Raw genomic sequence first — 21,923 nt, 5'->3', positions numbered from 1 at the left:
ATTTTATATATGCCTGTGTTTCTTATCCATTCACATCCATGGGCACTTAGATTGTTTCCGTATCTTGGCTATTGTGAATAATGCTGCAATGCACATGCAAATAACATTTCTATGTGCATAGAAAAAGCATGGAAGACCATACAACAATATATATACAGTGATCGTCTCTGCTTGCTGAGATAACAGGTGAACTGTTTTCTTTCTGCTTGTATTATTCCATTTGAAAAATTGTATTTTCTAACTTTTCTACCAAATCTATATTAGTTAATTCATTCATGTATTCATTTTTAATAAATAAATTAGCAAGAATGAATATATATATTATACTTTAAGTTCTAGGGTACATGTGCACAACATGCAGGTTTGTTACATAAGTATACATGTGCCATGTTGGTTTGCTGCACCCATTAACTCATCATTTACATTGGGTATTTCTCCTAATGCTATCCCTCCCCCAGGCCCCCACCCCATGATAGGCCCTGGTGTGTGATGTTCCCCTCCCTGTGTCCAAGTGTTCTCATTGTTCAGTTCCCACCTATGAGTGGGAACATGCAGTGTTTGGTTTTCTGTCCTTGTGATAGTTTGCTCAGAATGATGGTTTCCAGCTTCATCCATTTCCCTTCAAAGGACATGAACTTATCCTTTTTTATGGCTGCATACTATTCCATGGTGTATATGTGCCACAGTTTCTTAATCCAGTCTATCATTGATGGACATTTGGGTTGGTTCCAAGTCTTTCCTGTTGTGAATAGTGCCGCAATAAACATACGTGTGCATATGTCTTTATAGTAGCATGATTTATAATCCTTTGGGTATATACCAAGTAACAGGATTGCTAGGTCAAATAGTATTTCTAGTTCTAGATCCTTGAGGAATCGTCACACTGCCTTCCACAATGGTTGAACTAATTTACACTCCCACCAACAGTGTAAAAGCGTTCTTATTTCTCCACATCCTCTCCAGCATCTGTGATTTCCTGACTTTTTAATGATTGCCATTCTAACTGGCGTGAGATGGTATCTCATTGTGGTTTTGATTTGCATTTCTCTGATGACCAATGATAATGAGCATTTTTTTCATGTGTCAGTTGGCTCCATAAATGTCTTCTTTTGAGAAGTGTCTGTTCACATCCTTTGCCCACTTTTTGTTGGGGTTGTTTGTTTTTTTCTTGAAAATTTATTTACATTCTTTGTAGATTCTGGATATGAGCCCTTTGTCAGATGGGTAGATTGCAAAGATTTTCTCTCATTCTGTAGGTTGCCTGTTCATTCTGATGGTAGTTTCTTTGGCTGTACAGAAGCTCTTTAGTTTAATGAGATCCCATTTGTCTATTTTGGCTTTTGTTGCCATTGCTTTTGGTGTTTTAGTCATGAAGTCCTTGCCTGTGCATATGTCCTGAATGGTATTACCTAGGTTTTCTTCTAGGGTTTTTATGGTTTCAGGTCTAACATTTAGGTCTGTAATCCATTTTGAATTAATTTTTGTATAACGTGAAAGGAAGGGATCCAGATTCAGCTTTCTACATATGGCTAGCCAGTTTTCCTAGCACCATTTATTAAATAGGGAATCCTTTTCCCATTGATTGTTTTTGTCAGGTTTGTCAAAGATCAGATGGTTATAGATGTGTGGTGTTAATTCTGAGGCCTCTGTTCTGTTCCATTGATCCATATATCTGTTTTGGTACCAGTCTCATGCTGTTTTGTTTACTGTAGCCTTGTAGTATAGTTTGAAGTCAGGTAGCATGATGCCTCCAGCTTTGTTCTTTTTTTCTTAGGATTATCTTGGCAATAAGGGCTCTTTTATGGTTCCATATGAACTTTAAAGTAGTTTTTTTTTTTTTTTTTTTTCCAATTCTGTGAAGAAAGTCATTGGTAGTTTGATGGGGATGCATTGAATTTATACATTACCTTGGGCAGTATGGCCATTTTCACAATATTGATTCTTCCTGTCCATGAGCATGGAATGTTCTTCCATTTGTTTGTGTCCTCTTTTATTTCAGTAAGCAGTGGTTTGTAGTTCTCCTTGAAGAGGTCCTTCACATCCCTTGTAAGTTGGATTCCTAGGTATTTTATTCTCTTTATAGCAATTGTGAATGGGAGTTCACTCATGATTTGGCTCTGTTTGCTGTTACTAGTGTATGGGAATGGTTGTGACTTTTGCACATTGATTTTGTATCCTGAGACTTTGCTGAAGTTGCTTATCAGCTTAAGGAGATTTTGGGCTGAGATGACAGGGTTTTCTAAATACACAATCATCTCATCTGCAAACAGGGACAATTTGACTTCCTCTTTTCCAATTGAGTACCCTTTATTTCTTTCTCTTGCCTGATTGCCCTAGCCAGAACTTCAACACTATGTTGAATAGGAGTGGTGAGAGAGGGCATCCCTGTCTTGTGCCAGTTTTTAAAGGGAATGCTTCCAGTTTTTGCCCATTCAGTATGATATTGGCTGTGGGTTTGTCATAAATAGCTCTTATTATTTTGGTAAACGTTCCATCAATGCCCAGTTTATTGAGAGTTTTTAGCCTGAAGCACTGTTGAATTTTGTCAGAATCCTTTTCTGCATCTGTTGAGGTAATCATGTGGTTTTTGTCGTTGGTTCTGTTTATGTGATGGATTAGGTTTATTGATTTGCGAATGTTGAACCATCCTTGCATCCCAGAGATGAAGTCAACTTGATCGTGGTGGATAAACTTTTTGATGTGCTGCTGGATTCGGTTTGCCAGTATTTTATATTTGCATCAGTGTTCCTCAGGGATATTGGCCTAAAATTCTCTTTTTTTTTGTTGTGTCTCTGCCAGGCTGTGGTATCGTGATGATGCTGGCCTCATCATCATGAGTTAGAGTGGCTTCCCTCTTTTTCCATTAATTGTAATAATTTCAGAAGGAATGGTACCAGCTCCTCCTTGTACTTCTGGTAGAATTCAGCTGTGAATCCATCTGGTCCTAGACTTCTTTTACTTGGTAGGCTGTTAATTATCGCCTCAATTTCAGAGCCTGTTATTGGTGCATTCAGAGATTCAACTTCTTCCTGGTTTAGTGTTGGGAGGGTGTGTGTGTCCAGGAATTCATCCATTTTTTCTAAATTTTCTAGTTTATTTGTGTAGAAGTATTTATAGTATTCTCTGATGGTAGTTTGTACTTCTGTGGGATTGGTGGGGATATCCCCTTTATCATTTTTTATTGCATCTATTTGATTCTTCTCTCTTTTCTTCTTTATTAGTCTTGCTAGTGGTCTATCAATTTTGATGATCTTTTCAAAAAAGCAGCTCCTGGATTCATTGATTTTTTTGAAGGGTTTTCTGTGTCTGTCTCCTTCAGTTCTGCTCTGATCTTAGTTATTTCTTGCCTTCTGCTAACTTCTGAATTTGTTTGCTCTTGCTTCTCTAGTTCTTTTAATTGTGATGTTAGGGTGTCAATTTTAGATCTTTCCTGCTTTCTCTTGTGGGCATTTAGTGCTATAAATTTAAAGACACTGCTTTAAATGTGTCTCAGAGATTCTGGTACGTTGTGTCTTTGTTCTAATTGGCTTCAAAGAACGTATTTATTTCTGCCTTCATTTTGTTATTTACCTAGTAGTCATTCAGGAGCAGGTTGTTCAGTTTCCGTGTAGTTGTCTGGTTTTGAATGAGTTTCATAATTCTGAGTTCTAATTTGATTGCACTGTGGTCTGAGAGACAGTTTGTTGTGATTTCTGTTCTTTTACATTTGCTGAGGAGTGCTTTACTTCCAACTATGTGGTCAATTTTGGAATAAGTGCAATGTGGTGCTGAGAAGAATGTATATTCTGTTGATTTGGAGTGGAGAGTTCTGTAGATGCTGTTAGGTCCACTTGATGCAGAGCTGAGTTCAAGTCCTGGATATCCTTGATAACCTTCGTTCTCATTGATCTGTCTATTGTTGACAGTGGGTGTTAAAGCTTCCCATTATGATTGTGTGGGAGTCTAAGTCTCTTTGTAGGTCTCTAAGGACTTGCTTCATGAATTTTCGTGCTCCTGTATTGGGTGCATATGTATTTAGGATAGTTAGCTCTTCTTGGTGAATTGATCCCTTTACCATTATGTAATGCCCTTCTTTGTCTTTTTTGTTCTTTGTTGGTTTAAAGTCTGTTTTATCAGAGACGAGGATTATAACCCCTGGTTTTTTTTGTTTGTTTGTTTGTTTTCTGCTTTCCAATTGCTTGGTAGATCTTCCTCCATCCCTTTATTTTGAGCTTATGTGTGTCTTTGCATGTGAGATGGGTCTCCTGAATACAGCACACTGATGGGTCTTGACTCTATCCAATTTGCCAGTCTTTGTCTTTTAATTGGGGCATTTAGCACATTTACATGTAACGTTAATATTGTTATGTGTGAATTTGATCCTGTCATTATGATGTTAGTTGGTTATTTTGCTCATTAATTGATGCAGTTTCTTCACAGCATTGATGGTCTTTACAATTTGGCATATTTTTGTGGCAGCTGGTACTTGTTGTTCCTTTCCATGTTTAGTGCTTCCTTCGGGAGCTCTTGTAAGGCAGGCCTGGTGGTGACAAAATCTCTCAGCATTTGCTTGTCTGTAAAGGATTTTATTTCTCCTTCACTTATGAAGCTTAGTTTGGCTGGATATGAAATTTTGGGTTGAAAATTCTTTTCTTTCAGAATGTTGAATATTGGCCCCCACTCTTTTCTGGACTGTAGAGTTTCTGCTGAGAGATCTGCTGTTAGTCAGATGGGCTTCCCTTTGTGGGTAACCTGACCTTTCTCTCTGGTTGCCCTTAACATATTTTCCTTCATTTCAACTTTGGTGAATCTGATAATTATGTGTCTTGGGGTTGCTCTTCTCTAGGAGTATCTTTGTGGTGGTCTCTGTATTTCCTAAATCTGAATGTTGGCCTGCCATGCAAGGTTGGGTAAGTTCTCTTGGATAATATCCTAAAGAGTGTTTTCTGACTTTGTTTCATTTTCCCCATCACTTTCACATATACCAGTCAAATGTGGATTTGATCTCTTCACATAGTTCCATATTTGTTGGAGGCTTTGTTCATTGCCTTTTACTCTTTTTTCTCTAAACTTCTCTTCTCACTTTGTTTCATTAATTTGATCTTCAGTCACTGATACCCTTTCTTCCACTTGATCGAATCGGCTATTGAAGCTTGTGCATATGTCACGTAGTTCTTGTGCCATGATTTTCAGCTCCATCAGGTCATTTAAGGTCTTTTCTACACTGTTTATTCTAGTTAGCCATTTGTCTAATGTTTTTTCAAGGTTTTTATCTTCCTTGTGATGGCTTCAAACATCCTCCTTTAGCTCAGAGAAGTTTGTTATTACCAACCTTCTGAAGCCTAGTTCTGCCATCTTATCAACCTCATTCTCCATCCAGCTTTGTTCCATTGCTGGTGAGGAGCTGCAATCCTTTGGAGGAGAAGAGGAGCTCTGGTTTTTAGAATTTTCAGCTTTTCTGCTCTGGTTTCTCCCCATCTTTGTGGTTTTATCTACCTTTGCTCTTTGATGTTGGTGACCTACAGATGGGATTTTGGTGTGGATGTCCTTTTTGTTGATGTTGATGCTATTCCCCTTTGTTTGTTAGTTTTCCTTCAAACAGTCAGGTCCCTCAGCTGCAGGTTTGTTGGAGTTTGCTGGAGGTCCACTCCAGACCCTGTTTGCCCAGATATCAACAGCGGAGGCTGCAGAACAGCAAATAGTGCAGAACAGGAAATATTACTGCCTGATCCTTCCTCTGGAAGCTTCGTCCCAGAGAGTCACCTGCTTGTATGAGGTGTCAGTCAGCCCCTACTGGGAGGTGTCTCCCAGTTAAGCTACACAGGGGTCAGAGACTCACTTGAGGAGGCAGTCTGTCTGTTATCAGAGCTCTAACATTGTTGGAGATCCACTGCTGTCTTCAGAGCTGTCAGACAGGGATGTTTAAGTCTGCAGAAGTTTCTGCTGCCTTTTCCTCAGCTATGCCCTGTCCCCAGAGGTGGGGTCTATAAAGATAGCAAGCCTTGCTCCACTGTGGTGGGCTCCACCCAGTTTGAGCTTCCTCGGCTGCTTTGTTTACCTACTCAAGCCTCAGAAATGGTGGACGCCCCTCCTGCTGCCAGGCTGCTGCCTGGCTGCTGCCTGGCAGGTCAATCTCAGACTGCTGTGCTAGCAGTGAGCAAGGGTCTGTGGGCGTGGGACCTGTTGATCCAGGTGCAGGATACAATCTTCTGGTGTGCTGTTTGCTGAGACCTTTGGAAAAGCACTGTATTTGAGTGGGGGTGTCCTCCTGGTACAGTCAGTCATGGCTTCCCTTGGCCTGGAAAGGGAAATTGCCAGACCCCTTGCGCTTCCTGTGTGAGGCAACACCCCGCCCTGCTTTGGCTCACCCTCCGTGGGCTGCATCCACTGTTCAACCAGTCCCAATGAGATGAACCAGTTACCTCAGTTGGAAATGCAGAAATCACCCGTCTTCTACTTTGTTCACTTTGGGAGCTACAGAATGGAGCTGTTCGTATTTGGCCGTCTTTGAACGGAACACAACAGAGATCAAGAAATAATATTTTTTAAAAGAACCATTTCGGTTCTTCAAAATGCTTACAATATAATACTCAATGAAAAAAGTAGGCTAAAAACAATCTAAAATCACCAGTGCTAAATTAAGGAAGAGAAGGAAGAGGAACTAGAGCTAGAGAAAGGAAATAAATAGAAAAAAGGAAGAAAAAAAGGAAGAAAAATCTTAACAGTGGCCCATTTGGGGGTGGCAAATTTCTTTTACAATATCTGTTCTGAAGATTCTACAGTGAGTATGTGTTACTTTATTTATTTTTTGAGACAGGGTTTCACTCTCAGGCTGAGCACAGTGACATGATCACAGCTCAGTGGAGTGTCGACCTCTCCAGGCTCAGTGCACATGTCTTTATGAGGTGGTAATTTCATTTTCTTTGGGAATATATCCAGAAGTGAGATTACTGTGTCATATAAACCAGTAAAGTTCTACTTTTAATTTTGTTAGGAACTTCCATACTGTTTTCTATAATGGCTCACCAAATTACCTTCCCTCCAACAGTGTACAAAGATTTTCTTTTCTCCATACCGTTGCCAACACTTGTTATCTTTTGGCTTTTGATAATGGCTGTCCTAAGAGCTGTGAGGTGATAGCTCATTGCAGTGTGGATTTGCATTTCCCTGATGATTGATAATGTTAAGCACCTTTTCACATACTTGTTGGCCATTTTTATGTCTTCTTTGGAGAAATGTCTATTAATACTTTCTAAAAATCACTGACCTAGCTTTTATAATTGATTCTTAGGAGTTGAGCTAGGAGAGGTCTGATTATATTAGTTCTTCACAATAAGAAACCAATGATGATTCATAACAAGTTTTAGAATTAATTGTATGTGGCAAGATATGTAGTGCTACCCAATTTTTGTCATTATTTAACTTTGATAGTGATGCAGTGGTATTGTTTAAGAAGGGGCTTCTTGCCTTTTAGAAATTCATGCTGAGATATTTACAGATGATATGATATCAAGGACCTGCTGCAAAATAATTCCAGGTGATGGTGGGCATAAAAAATCCAACAAGACAGGCCTGAATTGATGATTGAAGTTGGTATATGGGAGTTCAGTATACCATTGTCTTCTTTTACACATGTTTAAAATTTCCAGTAATAAAAACAATTTTTTAAGGGAAAAATAAAATTAAGGATGGATATCAGTCAGGGTTTAGTTTCATTTAACAGAGATCTGTTTATGCTGAGGAAAACAGATTTAATACAGGGAATTCAGTGTCTAAAAATTTGTTAAAATTACTAGCAGTGCACTCTCTAGGCTGGGCCTCTAGGAGTAATTAGCATAACAACACATGCAACTGGCTTGCTAAGGTTAAATGCTATCTGTGCCTCCTTCAGGAAGTCTGGAAATCAGGAAGCCATTATCTCAAGTGCATGCTCCAGGAACACATCACTTAAGCCAGATCTGATGATCAGGAATCATAGCCACAACTGTTGGCGCCAGGGCTACCAGCTGCTGCTGCACCTGCTAGAATGGTACCAGCAAAGTGGATGCCTTGCTCTGGCCACCACCACTCTCCCATTGGTGGAATCTAAATTATATCTAGAACCCTAGCTGCAAGGGAGTGTGGGAAATGTAGTTTTCAACTTTGTATCCTTTATAGAACTGGGCTAAAAAGAGGTGGCAACAAATATTGAGTGGACCAATCCACCACAAAGTGTTAGCAATTAGGCTGTCAGTACTGTTCCCAGTACAAGGAAAGTCTTCCCTCTCCTCCAATCAAATATTACCTATTGTTAGACACAGTTCAGGTCCTATTTCTATTAAATTAAGCCTTACCTGATCTCTCCTGGCCTCATTGATTTCTCCACCGTTCTACTTTCCTTTCTTCTTTCCTTCCTTGTTTCCTTCCCTCCTTCATGCATGTATGCACTGTGTAGGTGTGTGTGTCTCTGAACTGGGCTTATTCTTCATTCTGCCATGTAGTTTAGTCTATATCATGCAAATGTTTTGAGGTACAGTGTCATTTTAGATAGGTTAGTCTCGCTTGGTTAAATAGGCTCTAGGTGACTTAAGGCCAGATAAATTTCTTTGTGTATCCTTTCCTTTGATGTATAACACCATGTAGTATAAATAGCAAGATTATGTATTTTACATTGGCACTATTAATAAATTGTACCAATAAGCATACCAAGAAATTGATGCCTTCCTTAAGTACCTCACAAGATTGTGGTAAGGATCAGAAATGTTCTGTGCTAAATAAATTTTAATTTGTAACCTATTATAAATGTTGACAGATAGTAATTATGATTGTGTTAACACCAAGATCTTCATATGATGACCCTAGTCTGCCTTTTAATTAATCATATAGCTTGATGATTATTTCTATCTTTCAGTGAAACTATAGTTCTTTGTTTCTTGAACTCAATCTGCACTTCCCACTTCTGTGCTGTTGACCATGTTCTCCCTCCACTGAGAAGTCTCAGCTCGGGCCCCATCTCCATCTGTCAATCTCCTCTCCACCAACCAGTCTGAATGTCCAGCAATAACCGGTTAGATATCAATTTCTGGCAGAGTTAACCAAGTATCAACAGTAGTGATATAGATCTGTGCTTACTGACATAACTCAGGATAGGAAATGATATCTTAAGAGAAAAAAATGTTTTAAAAACTCAATGTTTGGTATAATTTCCATTTTTGTAAATGTGTATATATTTTTTATTTGTACTCATTCTTTCATTTGACAGATATTTATTGAGTGTCTACTGTGTGCCAGGCACTATATCTATGTGCATAGAAAAACCCTGGAAGGCCATACAACAATATATATAGAGAGTGATCGTCTCTGCTTGCTGAGATAACAGGTGAACTTTTTTCTTTTTGCTCATTTTATTCCATTTGAAAAATTGTATTTTCTAACTTTTCTACCAAACCTGTATTAATTAATTAATTCATTCATTTATTCATTTATTTTTAATAAATAAATTAGTATTTATTAATAAATAATATTTTTAAAAGAATCACCTCTGTTCTTCAAAATGCTTATAATGTAATACTCAATGAAAAAAAGTAGGCTAAAAACAATCTAAAATCACCAATGCTAAACTTAAAAAAGAGAAGGAAGAAGAGCTAGAGCTAGAGAAAGGAAAGGAAAAGAAAAAAGGAAGAAAAAAAGGAAGAAAAATCTTAACAGTGGCCCATTTAGGGGTGGTAGAATTTCTTTTACAGTATCTGTTCTGAAGATTTTACAGTGAGTATGTGTTACTTTTATTTATTTTTTGAGACAGGGTCTCACTCTGTTGCCCAGGCGGGAGCACAGTGGCATAATCACATCTCAGTGGAGCTTTGACCTCCCTAGGTTCAGGTGATCCTCCCACCATAGCCTCCCAAGTAGCTGGGACAACAGGCACGTGCTACACACCCAGTTAATATTTTGTTTTGTTTTTTGTTGTTGTTGTTTTGTTTTGTTTTTGTTGTTTGTTTTTTGTAGAGATGGGGTTTTGCCATGTTGTCTCAAAATCTTGGGCTTAAGTGATCCACCTGCCTTGGCATCCCAAAGTGTTGGGATTACAAATGTGAGCCACCATGCCCAGTCATTGTATTCCTTTTAGAAGTAGGAAAAAAAAAATTTCAAGGTCCAATCCAAATGTGACTTTTCTATGAAGCTGCCTGAGATCCCTGCATTTAACATTTTTCAAGCTTTTTCAATCCCTTCATCACTTAGTACTCAATAAATATATGATAAGTTGAATTTATACTATTTTTTCAAGTGTGGCCTTGGTGAGAGGTGTCATTAATTTTGTTAATTTTTCCCTTCAATTTCTATTTTGATTTTCAAGAACAAGTTAGGTTTCAGAGAGGTTATTTAATAATAATAAAAAATTATTCTTTGTGATTAATTTGTACTAGCATTTGCATAATATTGACCTAATTTTAGTGGCCAGGACTTCATCTGTTGTTTTCATTCTTTTGCCTTCTTCTCTATTTCTTACTAGTTTTACACACACAGGCATGTGTGTGTGTGATATGCATACACGCACTCACATATATATACATACATATGTATTTTTTATATGAAAATTTAAACAGTAGACTCAAGATCTATTATTAGTCAATCCTTTCTCACTGCAGACAATTTTTATCTAGTGCCCTATTTCCTTCCATTTTGTGGAGAGAAAAGTCTCCTTAACCCAGATTGGAAATGCCATCCACTGAATTAACTTTCTATCAGCCCTGTAATATCACTTCAGTAGCCTGGGATGTAGTCACACAGGAGGGAGTCAATGTGGCAAGACTTTTAGAAATTACCCAGTCTAGCCCATTTGGACAGCTTTCATCAAAGAGGGGCAAGGGGTAAGAATGGGGCTCAACCATTTTAAATTCATTTCAGCTTTTGCAAAATAAGGCAGATGGTAAAACATCACCACTGCATGATGGTACCAGAAACAATCAGAGATGGGCCAGTCTCTAGCACCACCACTCTGGTTAGATGAATCAGCCTCAGACCAGGAGTCATGGGGCTCAAATCTCCCTGTCCTGGCTCTCTTCCTTCTTGAGGAGGTGCCCTGCCCTGAAGACAAGACGAGGCTCCTGGAACCTGAGATGTTATAAACATGTGTGTATTATGGCACATTACAGGATCCTGAAACCAGGGAAGTTTTATTCTAGATAGGAGACTGTGTGAATGAAAAGAATAATGTGTGGCCTGGTTATGGAAAGAGGAAAAGAGGGGGGTACCTGGAAAAGTTATCATTCTAGGGCACTTTCTGTGGATCTTCAAAATAATAGAAATTAATAAGATGCTTCTTGAAATACTACTTAGTTGGGCACATTGGGGTTTGACCCTTAACTAGGCTACAGCCATCTTATGGAATTTAGGATCAGACAAAGTTCAAAGCATTGTCCAAGGGAATTTGCTAATGACATTAAAAAAAACAAAACAACAAAAAAAACACCTCATTGACATTCTCCTTCATTCCATGGTCCCCAGCACTTTGCTGAGAGTATCACAGCGAGGCTCCCCATGCATTATAGGCCTTGCTTTTGAAGTTGCATTTGCCTCTGTGGCCATCTGCTTTTTAGACAAGATTGGGCACATTCAGGGTGGCATGGCCATAGACAAGCCATCTGCTTTTTAATTCGTGAGGCTGCTGTGCCCCCAAAATTCTTTTTCTCCCTCCCTACTTACTATGGGTGATCCCACAGAAACTTAAACCACAGTCATCCATATGGGAGAAAATGTGAACTCTGGAAGTTTTTCATTTCTGATGAGTAATATAGTAGCAGATGGATTAAACCAAATCCTTTGAGTATGAGTTTTTAATTCCCTAATTCCCTGACATAAAGTGATTTCATTGAAGAGATTGATTTAATCTCTTGCAGTTGATGGATACACTACTTGCAAAATTTCAAAACATAAATTTGTTGTTTACTGGTTGACTACCAGGTTGGGTACTTGATCCCAGGATTTGCATTTTTTTTTTAAGCTGGGATTGCTAAACTGAAGGTGCTTTTGTGTCTGTGCAGTCTGTACCCAGCTATATGTGTGCTCTGTGATCTGACACATTAAAATAACTGAATCACTTTCATTTTAAAAACACTGCTTCAGGCCAGGCGCGGTGGCTCATGTCTGTAATCTGAACACTTTGGGAGGCCGAGGAGGGTGGATCACCTGAGGTCAGGAGTTCGAGAACAGCCTGACCAACATGGAGAAACCCTGTCTCTACTAAAAATACAGAAATTAGCTGGACATAGTGGCACACGCCTGTAATCACAGCTACTTGGGAGGCTGAGGCAGGAGAATTGCTTGAACCAGGGAGGCAGAGGTTGCAGTGAGCTGAGACTGTGCCATTGCACTCCAGCCTGGCAACAAGAGCGAAACTCCATCTCAAAAAACAACAATGACAACAACAACCCTGCTTCATATCGTAAAAGGGAGTCTCTGTTACCTACAACTAACGTGATGTTCTTATAAACCTGATCAGTAAGATTATGGGACATGATTCACTGTATAGTTTAAAGTGGAAGGAAATTTATAAAAGGCATAAAATCTAGATACACCTCCATAACTTGATAGACAAAGATTGCTTTAATGCATCTAGTAGCAACATGTAAAAGTTGTATAATCAGTAAATTAACTACTTGTTTATTTGTGGTAATTTATTTTTAATCAGTAGTGTTTTCATATGTTTAGTTATTTTTTTATTTTGCTATATTTTAGGGGTGTCAAGCTTCCATTTTTGGTATCTACTTCTAAATACACTCAGAACAGGAGAAATTTGGACTAATTTTCAAACTACAGATACTTTCTAACCATGATGCATTTCAAAAGTGGACTCGAATTAACTGAGTTGCAAAACATGACAGTGCCTGAAGATGATAACATTAGCAATGATTCCAATGATTTCACTGAAGTAGAAAATGGTCAGATAAATAGGTGAGTATTTTTCCACTAACACTTCCTACCTAGTGAAAGAAATGGCTCGTGGCTCACATCTGTAATCCCAGCCCTTTGGGAGGCTGAGGTGGGTGGATCATTTGAGGTCAGGGGTTCGAGACCAGCCTGACCAACATGGTGAAACCCTGTCTCTACTAAAAACACAAAAAATTAGTCAGGCTTGGTGGTTCATGCCTGTATTCCCAGCTACTTAGGAGGCTGAGGCAGGAGAATCGCTTGAACCTGGGAGGTGGAGGTTGCAGTGAGCCGAGATCATGCTGCTGCACTACAGCCTGGGCGACAGAGTGAAACTCTGTCTCGGAAAAAAAAAAAAAAAAAAAAAAAGGTAAAGAAAAAGAAACGGCTATAAAAATTATTCTGGTTTTTAGTTATTCTGTTGAATTATTCATTAGTAAAGTTATGTTCCATTTGAAGATGCAATTTGAATTTCTTATGTGACATCTGTTGGGCATAGTCTGCAATAGCAGATGAAGCAAATAGGAAAGTAATTTATTCATCTTTTAAAATCTTTCAATTGAGACTAATAAAAATGTATGAATACACTGAACCCCAACCAAGCTCTGTATTATGAATTAAACAGACTACTGGAATTTCACTGCATCCCATATTCAAACGTGTACTACAGTCATCTGTACATATTTTAATCAAGAAACGGTCAAAGTTGCATTTGCTAATGAATCTGTGTTAAACTACAAGTGTATCATCCTTATAAGCATCATTTGTAGTATGGATTTTAAATAATAATAATGGTTGAACCCAAATGACTCTATGAGGAACTATAATAGAGACATAGTACATAAAAGAGAAAGAGAAGGAAAGCGACCACGACTGAGGGGAGAAGCAATGGGGAAGAAGTAGAGGGTCAGGGTAGGAAGAGTGCTGGCCCGGAAGCTCCCAGCCACTAGCTGTGTCCTCAGGCAAGTCCTTCCAACCCTTGGGTCTTTATTGCTTACGTTACAAGAGTAGAACCAAATGTCTTTTTGAAAAAATGATTTGGGGCATTCTTAGACCCACTGATTGTCTAATTGGCTTAGCAGGAAGCCCTCCAGCTTGGGAGTTAGCGGCACAGCCTCCTAAAAGATTAGGAAAAGAGGGTGGCATATGCAGGACTGTTAGAACACATATAATGTTATACTTTAGGAGGGTCAAAAGGAAATTGGGATGGGAAAGGATAAGAATATTAGGCCAACTAACCAGGCATCTTTGTAGGAATCATTTCTGATAGTCTACATTCTGATAAAATGTGTGATTAAAAGTCCAGCATAGGATTTTCAGAAGTTCCAGCCTTGTCTCTCCTTTTTTCCTCCTTTAAATGTTCTTAGAGGTTAAGTTCTCAACTCAAACACTCTTCCTCATTATTATCCAAGTACTGTCAACTGTGCTAGGTGATGTTTCTTACTATGGGACTCAAGTGTACTTACTTCTTTCACCTTTTTTGAGTAATTATTAATAATAATACCCATTTCTTAAGTGCCAGATATTTTACATATGCTACCACAGATCCTTATAACTGCCATGCAAAGCAGGTATTCTTCTGCAAATAAGAAAAATGTAAAATTTCCGTTTACAAATAAGGAAACTAAGGTTCAGAGAAAGAAAATAACTTATCCAAGGGTACACAAAGGTCTGTCTAAAATTTGTGTATTTTTACTCTACCCTCCTCCCTCTGGTTATAATGCTTGGGCATTGGTAAAAAGCTAGTCTTTAATAGTTCTATTAAATGCTACCAGGGCCGTTTTATGTGCTGTACTCCTGGAAGGTTCAGTAGTCCCTACTGACCTCCACTGAACAGTGGAAGGAATTCTCACAAGTAGGACATTGTGGTTTTATAAAATTATCAAAGCAATCCATTATCAAAGCAATCCAAACCCCAAGGGCCTTAAAGGTGGGAGTCATTTATAATAGTCAGTTTAGAATCTCAACTTGATTTTTAAAAGTGTCACTTACTAAAAATGTCAAGTTTTTAGATGATCACCACTTATGGTAGATGGGAGAAACATCCATTCTCACCCGCGACTTAGGCACCTTGCCCGGATGAGCTCACTTCCCTATAGTCTCCGACCAGGGCAAACATTGGTACAGAGGGAGGTCTGTTGGCTTTTGGTTCCTGTATTGCAAATGCAGTGTGATGAGTTTTTTTTTTTCCACTCCTTCTCTGACTCAGTTCATGACTCTTGTTTCATTTCTGGCTCCAAGACAATTAAAAGCAACATGTTATAGCACGAAGCTAATAAAGAAAAAGACCCTTGCCAGTTTTATTGAAGGTCCCTATTGGGTTATCTGGCTTACTGTATTGGCATATTTTAGTAGTCCATGATTCCTACAAAAACTGCACCTAAATACCCCTCATTCTTCCTACGGCTTTCTCAAATTTGTGAGAGGAGGGTAGGTCCAATTATATGAATCTAAGAAAACCACTTCTCCCCAAACAGTGAACTTTTAGGAAGCTGGAGAAAATGTTGAAAACAAACATTGATGTTGTGTTACTTGGCATCTAGCTGATAGCTCTGCCTGGAAACTTCGCAATTGGATACAATAAGAATTATTCTTTTAAGTGTGGTTGAAAATAAGAGTAGTGTCATTTGAACATTCAGACATCTGCCCTTATTCCAGTTCAGTTGTTTTATTTCATGCCTAAATTTTGGGGCTGTAGTCATAGAAACCTGTACCTGGAATGATAATACCTTTTAAAATATCCATTAGACCCGTGCTGCCAACTGGTGTTTTAATGTGTATATGAAACACTTGGAAACCTTGTTAAATGCATGTTCTGATTCAGTAAGCCTGGGGTGGGGCCTGCGATTCTGATTTCTAGCAAATTCCCAGGTGACGCCCATAACTGCTAGTCCATGAGCCAAACTTTGAGTAGAAAGCTCTAGACTCTTCCTCTAAGTGTGAACTTCTTGTGAGAAGGGACTGTCTTAATCATCTTTATATCCCTTCTGCCTATCCTAGTGTCTAGGCAGGGTGGACTGCCTATCCTAGTGTCTAGGTAATGTCTACAGGGTAGACATGTATTGGCTGAGAGAGAGGCAGAGAGAGAGAGTAAAGTACATGGCTTTGGATTTAGACTTGCGTTGAATTCTGGCTCTATCATAGATCTTATTGATCTTATGCTCTGAGCTTCAATCCATCCCTTTAAGATGGGGATAATAATAATACCTTACCTCATGGGATTGTTGGGGAATGTTTAATGCACTATTATCTGTAGGTTAAGAACATAGGCTCTCCACTTAGCCTGCTTACGTTCAAACCCTGCCACAACAGGTTACTTAGCCTATTTATTCCTAGTGTTCCATTATTGGAACGCTAAGCTTGTGGGACTTATTTATATCCTACTGCTCAAGGTCATTGTCAAGGCCTAATTTTTCACACACAAAAAATGCAACCTCCAGTATAAATGGGTTAATAGTAATGTAACTTTGGTCAAGTTACTTAATTTTCCCAAACTGGGGCTAAAAATAGTACCAACCACATATAATTATTGTGAAAATAAATGAGGAAATCCATGTAAAGTACTTGGCACAGTATCTGGCAATAGTAAGCCTCTTAGTATGAGAAAAGTCTGTCAGTAAAAATGCAGTCCCCCTTCTTTGGCAAGCACTTCTTTCTTCTCCACCTCAAGAAGCAATAACATTGCTCTAGGTTTTGGATGATTGCTAGTTTTGCTTCTTAAATTTGGTGAAACATTAGTAGATTATTCTAAGTATACCCAGACAAATATGCACGTATTTTAATATTTATCTGCTATTGCTCTTTCTGTATAGTTATTACTATTATGACCCAGGAACTATTTAACAGAATTTGATATTATTTCATTAAGATTTGTTTTTAAAAGAATTTGAGGCAACTCTTATAACTACACCCTGAATCCACTTGTCTTTATATATCTTTTGGAGTTTGTGGGCTAAATTTTTATCACTTGAGAGGACCCTTGAAAAGTTCTCCCTCTTCTTCTTCTGTGTTTTCTATACCTTAGGGAAGAAGATTCCATAACTTCTCCTTGTATTCAATTTTCATGTCAGGAAATTCTTCTCTTGTTTTCATTTCTCCTGTTACAATTAAAGTCTTTTTTTTTTTTTTTCTATTTTCAGTGGAATTTGTCCATCAAATAAGGCTTTGCTTACCTCTCAGTCTTCTCTTCTCTTTAGGTTCCTGTTTCTTCAATTCCCCCTTTTCATGTTTTCCAATCTCTTTGTTACTTGCTTCTTCCCTTTCATTTTTTTCTCTTTTTTAATACAATGTTAGCGTTTCAGGGAAAGGAGTGGGAAAGGGCATTTAAGTTCAACCACTCCTCTCTTTTATGTTATGACTTCTCAGATAAAACAGTATAATCTAGTAAGAACCTGATGGGTAGGAGATTAAAATAGGAAGATTATCTTTCTGTTGTACAACTCATCCTTAATTAGATTGTTACTGTTGATTTGTTTCTGGTTTTAAATAACAGCTTTCTGCTGCTTGCCCCTCTTCACAATGTACCTGAGTATAATAGCTTACATCATTTTTAAGGCTTTGTCTGTTCAGGGTCATCCAATCACCCATTGTAGAGTTTGTTTTGTTTTGTTTGTTCACAGAGCAATTGGCTACCTAATGGTTAATTAGATTCTGTTTTATGGGTACAGACACAGTGAGAACTCTTTTTTAATAATACTTTATATCATCCTGAGATCACATGTCAAAGGCACCTTCATCCATAGCATATTTTAAGTCAATAAAGAGAAATATTACATCAATTATATTGCCAGAGGTCGTGCTTTGTAACAAGCAAGCGCATCTTTTAAATGGTGAGATAACAGAAACTTGTGAGAAGCTGCTTGACCTAGTTATTTTGAATGGAATTTTCCATTACAAAAAGTTGGTTTTATATATTTTTTAAATGTATAGAAATACAAAGCAAAGATGTAAAGACTTAAAGAGAAGAAAAAGTTGAAACACTATATAGAGAATAGGGAGGCTTTAAGTACTTCATTCTTATTGAGCTAAATTTCCCTCCAGCCTAAGCTACTCCCTAATTTCTAAACAGAAGATGCCTATTCAGCTTATGGAGAGCTCCTCTGAGTTGTTAATGTATGGGTAGGTACATATTAGAAGGAGCTGAAAGACGGCACTGGACAATCACAATTCAAGATGAGTGCAGTGTTGACAGTGCGGTACAGATAAAGTAGTAAGTAGGTCACAGTCCAAAAATTCCAAACCAGAGTGTGGAAGACTTGTGGGTGATGAGGGTTTTGAACTGATAGGGAAAGATTGGCTGAGAGGAAGAAAGAGGACCTCCTCAAGGGAAAGTGAATTCCTACTGCCGTCTTGCTTTTCATTCTCTGCTCTCAGAATGTGCTGGTCTTATCTCAGCCCTCAGCCCTCTTAGGAGGAGCAGGGGAAGCTAAGATTGGAACATTGAGCCAAAATCAAATTAAGCAGTACCTGGAATTGCAGGGCGAGGAATTTGTGCTTAAGGCTTATTCACTGGGGGAACCAGTGGAGATTTTTGGGAAAAACTATTAAGTCTTGTTGCAGAAAGTGGACTGAAAGAGACAGAATCAAGGAGGCACTCTACAAATAATGTGTTTTAATGTACTATTTAATGGTTACTTATTAAAACAGCTCTGTCAGTCAGTATCATTATTCTCATTCTGCAGAAGTTCTGCAGGAAACAGCTGGCAGTCACACAGGGACTTACTCTTTATCCGCTTCAGCTGCACAATGTTTGACCTGGCTGAATGCGCCTTCATGTCACAGTGCCTGGATCTCTTTCTTCTCTGCTCACCTATGCTTTGCTGTCAACACAGGGGAGTGTTACCAGGCCTGGAATTTAGATCTTCCGTAACAGGCAGTTTATTGGTGTTTTGTTTGGTTTGTTTGAAAATGTTTAGGCTTTTCTATTAATTTAAATATAATGGAAATTATCTCTGGAAAACAAGTTCCTCCACAAGAAAGACAGAGGGAAATTGCTGGATAGACTTAGTAGACTTGAGTTGGTTATGAAAATTACCCAGATTAGGTCAAGCACAGTGGTTCACACTTGTAATCCCAGTGCTTTGGGAAGGCAAGATTGGAAGAATCACTTGAGCCCAGGAGTCCGAGACCAGCCTGGTCAACATAGCAAGACTCCATCCATACACAAGTTTTTTAAAAAATTAGCCGGGCGTGGTGGTGTGTGCCTGTAGTCCCAGCTACTTGAGAGGCTGAGGCAGGAGGATTGCTTGGGCCTAGGAGCTCCAGGTTACAGTGAGCTATGATTGTGTCACTGCACTCCAGCTTGGGCAACAAAGCAAGAACTTGTCTCTAAAATAATAATAATAATAATAAAATTAGCCTGACGAAATACAGTTGGCTGCCCATATCCTTGGGTTCTGCAACTACAGATTCCACTGAGGACTGAAAATCTTTGAAAAAACAAACACAAATTGACAATTTTAAAATGCAAATTTTAAAATATACTATAACAACTATTTACCTAGCATTCGTATTAGGTATTATAAGTAGTCTAGAGATGACTTAAAGTATACAGGAGGATATGCGTAGGTTATATGCAAATTCTATAGCTACTTTATGTTACGGACTTGATTTTAGTATCTTCAGAAGAGAGAGAGATATCCTAGAACCAATGCCCTAAAAATACCAAGGGACACTGTACGGTCTTTTGACAACAACACTTAAATATTTTGAGTCAATTTCATTTTGGAAAGTCCAGTGCCCACGTTTCTTAGGGCTGCCTGTGTGAAAGGAAAGGCTGCTTTCCCCTGACATTCTGCAGCCAGATCTGTAAATCTTAGTTCTGTGGAAGATTCAGAACTTTAAAGACAAAAGAAAAACCAAACCAGTCATTAGCAGCAATGCTATATACAACCACGAGAGTTTGCCTGCAAAGATACTGCTTTTATCATGTCAATCTCTTGCTAAGAACATTCTATATTATTTCTTAGGCTTTTGTCTTTTAGTTTCCTCTGGCTAATCCCAGTCTATGCTGTTTTTTTCCTTTTCTGGACTCCTTACCTCATCTTAATCTGCACAGCCTGATGTTCTTATACTGGTATTAGCTGGTATGGTCACTCCTTGGCCGGAATGTCAGCTCCTGTGTTTCAGGAGACCAAAGTTTTTCTTCCACATCCTTTTGATCCCCAGTAGGTCCTAGCCAAAAGCAGTGTCCACAGATTGTATATCTTATACCAAGTAATGATCCCAGCATAAGTTTGTAATAAGTGTATTGCCTAACTTTGGTATATCCTGGTGAAATAACACAAACTTGGAGAAATAATGCCTAAAAGAACGAGATCCCTTGGATAAAGATGAAAAACATCGATGAATAAAATCAACATCAATAATACATATGTTTCATTTAAAAACATTTTATTGTGATATACAGCATCGTTGAAAAAAGTGTATTAGAACGGGTGCAGTGACTCATGCCTGTAATCCCAACACTTTGGGAGGCCAAAGTTCAAGACCAGCCTGGCTGTCATAGCAAAACTATGTATCTACTAAAAATACAAAAATTAGCTGGGCGTGGTGGTGCACATTTGTAATCCCAGCTACTTGGGAGGCTGAGGCACTAGAATCACTTGAGCCTGGGAAGTGGAGATTGAACATCTGCACTGCAGCCTTGGTGACTGATTGAGACTCTGTCTCAGAAAAAAGTATATGAAAATCTAATGTACAGTTTAAATAGTCATGCTTCATTAAACTAGTCCAGTTCAAGTGGTTTTATATTTATTAATGAAAAATTCACTGTCATTAGTTCTAACCATGATCAGGTAATTGAATTTCCAAACTAGAAGAGCCAAAAAGCATCCCTAACATATCTTACTAATATATGCAGCAGTTTGCCTATGCATGGACTTTTAATTTTATTTAATTTTTTATTTTTATGGATTTAGGAGGTACAAGTCCAGTTGTGTTACAAAAATATAGTACGTAGTGGTGAAGTTTGGGCTTTTAAAATAGTAAACATTGTACCCAGTGGGTAGTGTTTCATCCCTTGCCGCCTCCCACCTTCCCCTTTTTTGGAGTCTCCAGTGTCTATTATTTCACTCTCTCTGTCCACGTGGAGCCATTGTTTAGCTCCCACTTATAAGTAAGAACATTCAGGTTTTGACTTTCTGTTTCTGAGTCATTTCATATAGACTTTCAGCTCTATCCACGTTGCTGCAAAAGACATGTTTTATTAATTTTTTGGTGACATAGTATTCCGTGGTATACATCTACACTATATTTTCTTTATCCAGTCATCTGTTGATGGACACTTAGGTTGATTTCATGACTTTGCTATGGTGAATAGTACCGTGATAAATATATGAATGCAGGTATTTTTTGATTTAATAGTTTCCTTTCCTTTGGGTAGATACTCAGTAGTGGGATTGCCAGATTGAATGGTATTCTATTTTTAGTTCCTTGAGGAATATCCATACTGTTTCCCATAGAGACTGTATTAATTTAAGTTCCCACCAATGGTGTATAAGCATTCCTTTTATTTCCACATCCTCACCAACATCTGTTGTTGGACTTTTCTTTGACAAAATCATTTGTTTTCTAATCGAGAATTTTTTTAAATTAGAAATTTAGGCTATAAAGTTTTGATATTCGCCCCGAATATATTTGATGATTCTCAAAGCATTTTAAATTCTTACTTCTGTATATTTGTACATCATTTACTCCATTTAGCCTGGCTGAATTGTTCCCATCTCAAGTCCCATTTCCCCCATGGAGAGAACTGTCTAACATCTATTGCTGTTACTATGTGCCAAGGGCTGGACTGATGTTTAACAATTGCTCTCTCATTTAATTCTCCCAATAACTTGATAAGATAATGTAATAGTGTTAACTTCTGTTTCCCAGATGAGGAAACAAAGGTAGCATGCTCAGGCCCTCAGAGATAGTGAGGATTTGAACTCAAGTTCTAAGTCCTTTGCTTTCTTAAAGCCCTGGCTCTGACCCTCACCATGGACCATATGCCCTGCCTCCCCACCATAATTTCCTAGTCTGAACTCCCATAGCCT

General features: G+C 38.4%; 1 protein-coding gene across 13 annotated transcripts in view; it reads left to right on the top strand.

Annotated features, from left to right (window-relative positions):
• SLC38A1 (solute carrier family 38 member 1) overlaps nt 1–21,923 on the top strand; it is an 82,402-nt gene that overhangs the window by 16,932 nt on the left and 43,547 nt on the right. For 12 of the 13 annotated variants that reach the window (XR_013400574.1, XR_013400573.1, XM_077952541.1 and 9 more), the window contains 2 exon segments: nt 9,221–9,337; nt 12,694–12,909. Coding sequence is in view for 11 of the 13 variants with exons in the window: in XM_077952541.1 (XP_077808667.1) it covers nt 12,788–12,909 (122 nt within the window). In the remaining 2 variants the exon portion in view is untranslated. 13 annotated transcript variants of the gene reach the window in all.

Source organism: Macaca mulatta, chromosome 11 (assembly GCF_049350105.2).
Source record: "Macaca mulatta isolate MMU2019108-1 chromosome 11, T2T-MMU8v2.0, whole genome shotgun sequence".
Lineage (NCBI taxonomy): Eukaryota > Metazoa > Chordata > Mammalia > Primates > Cercopithecidae > Macaca > Macaca mulatta.
This window is presented reverse-complemented; position numbering and strand designations above follow the sequence as displayed.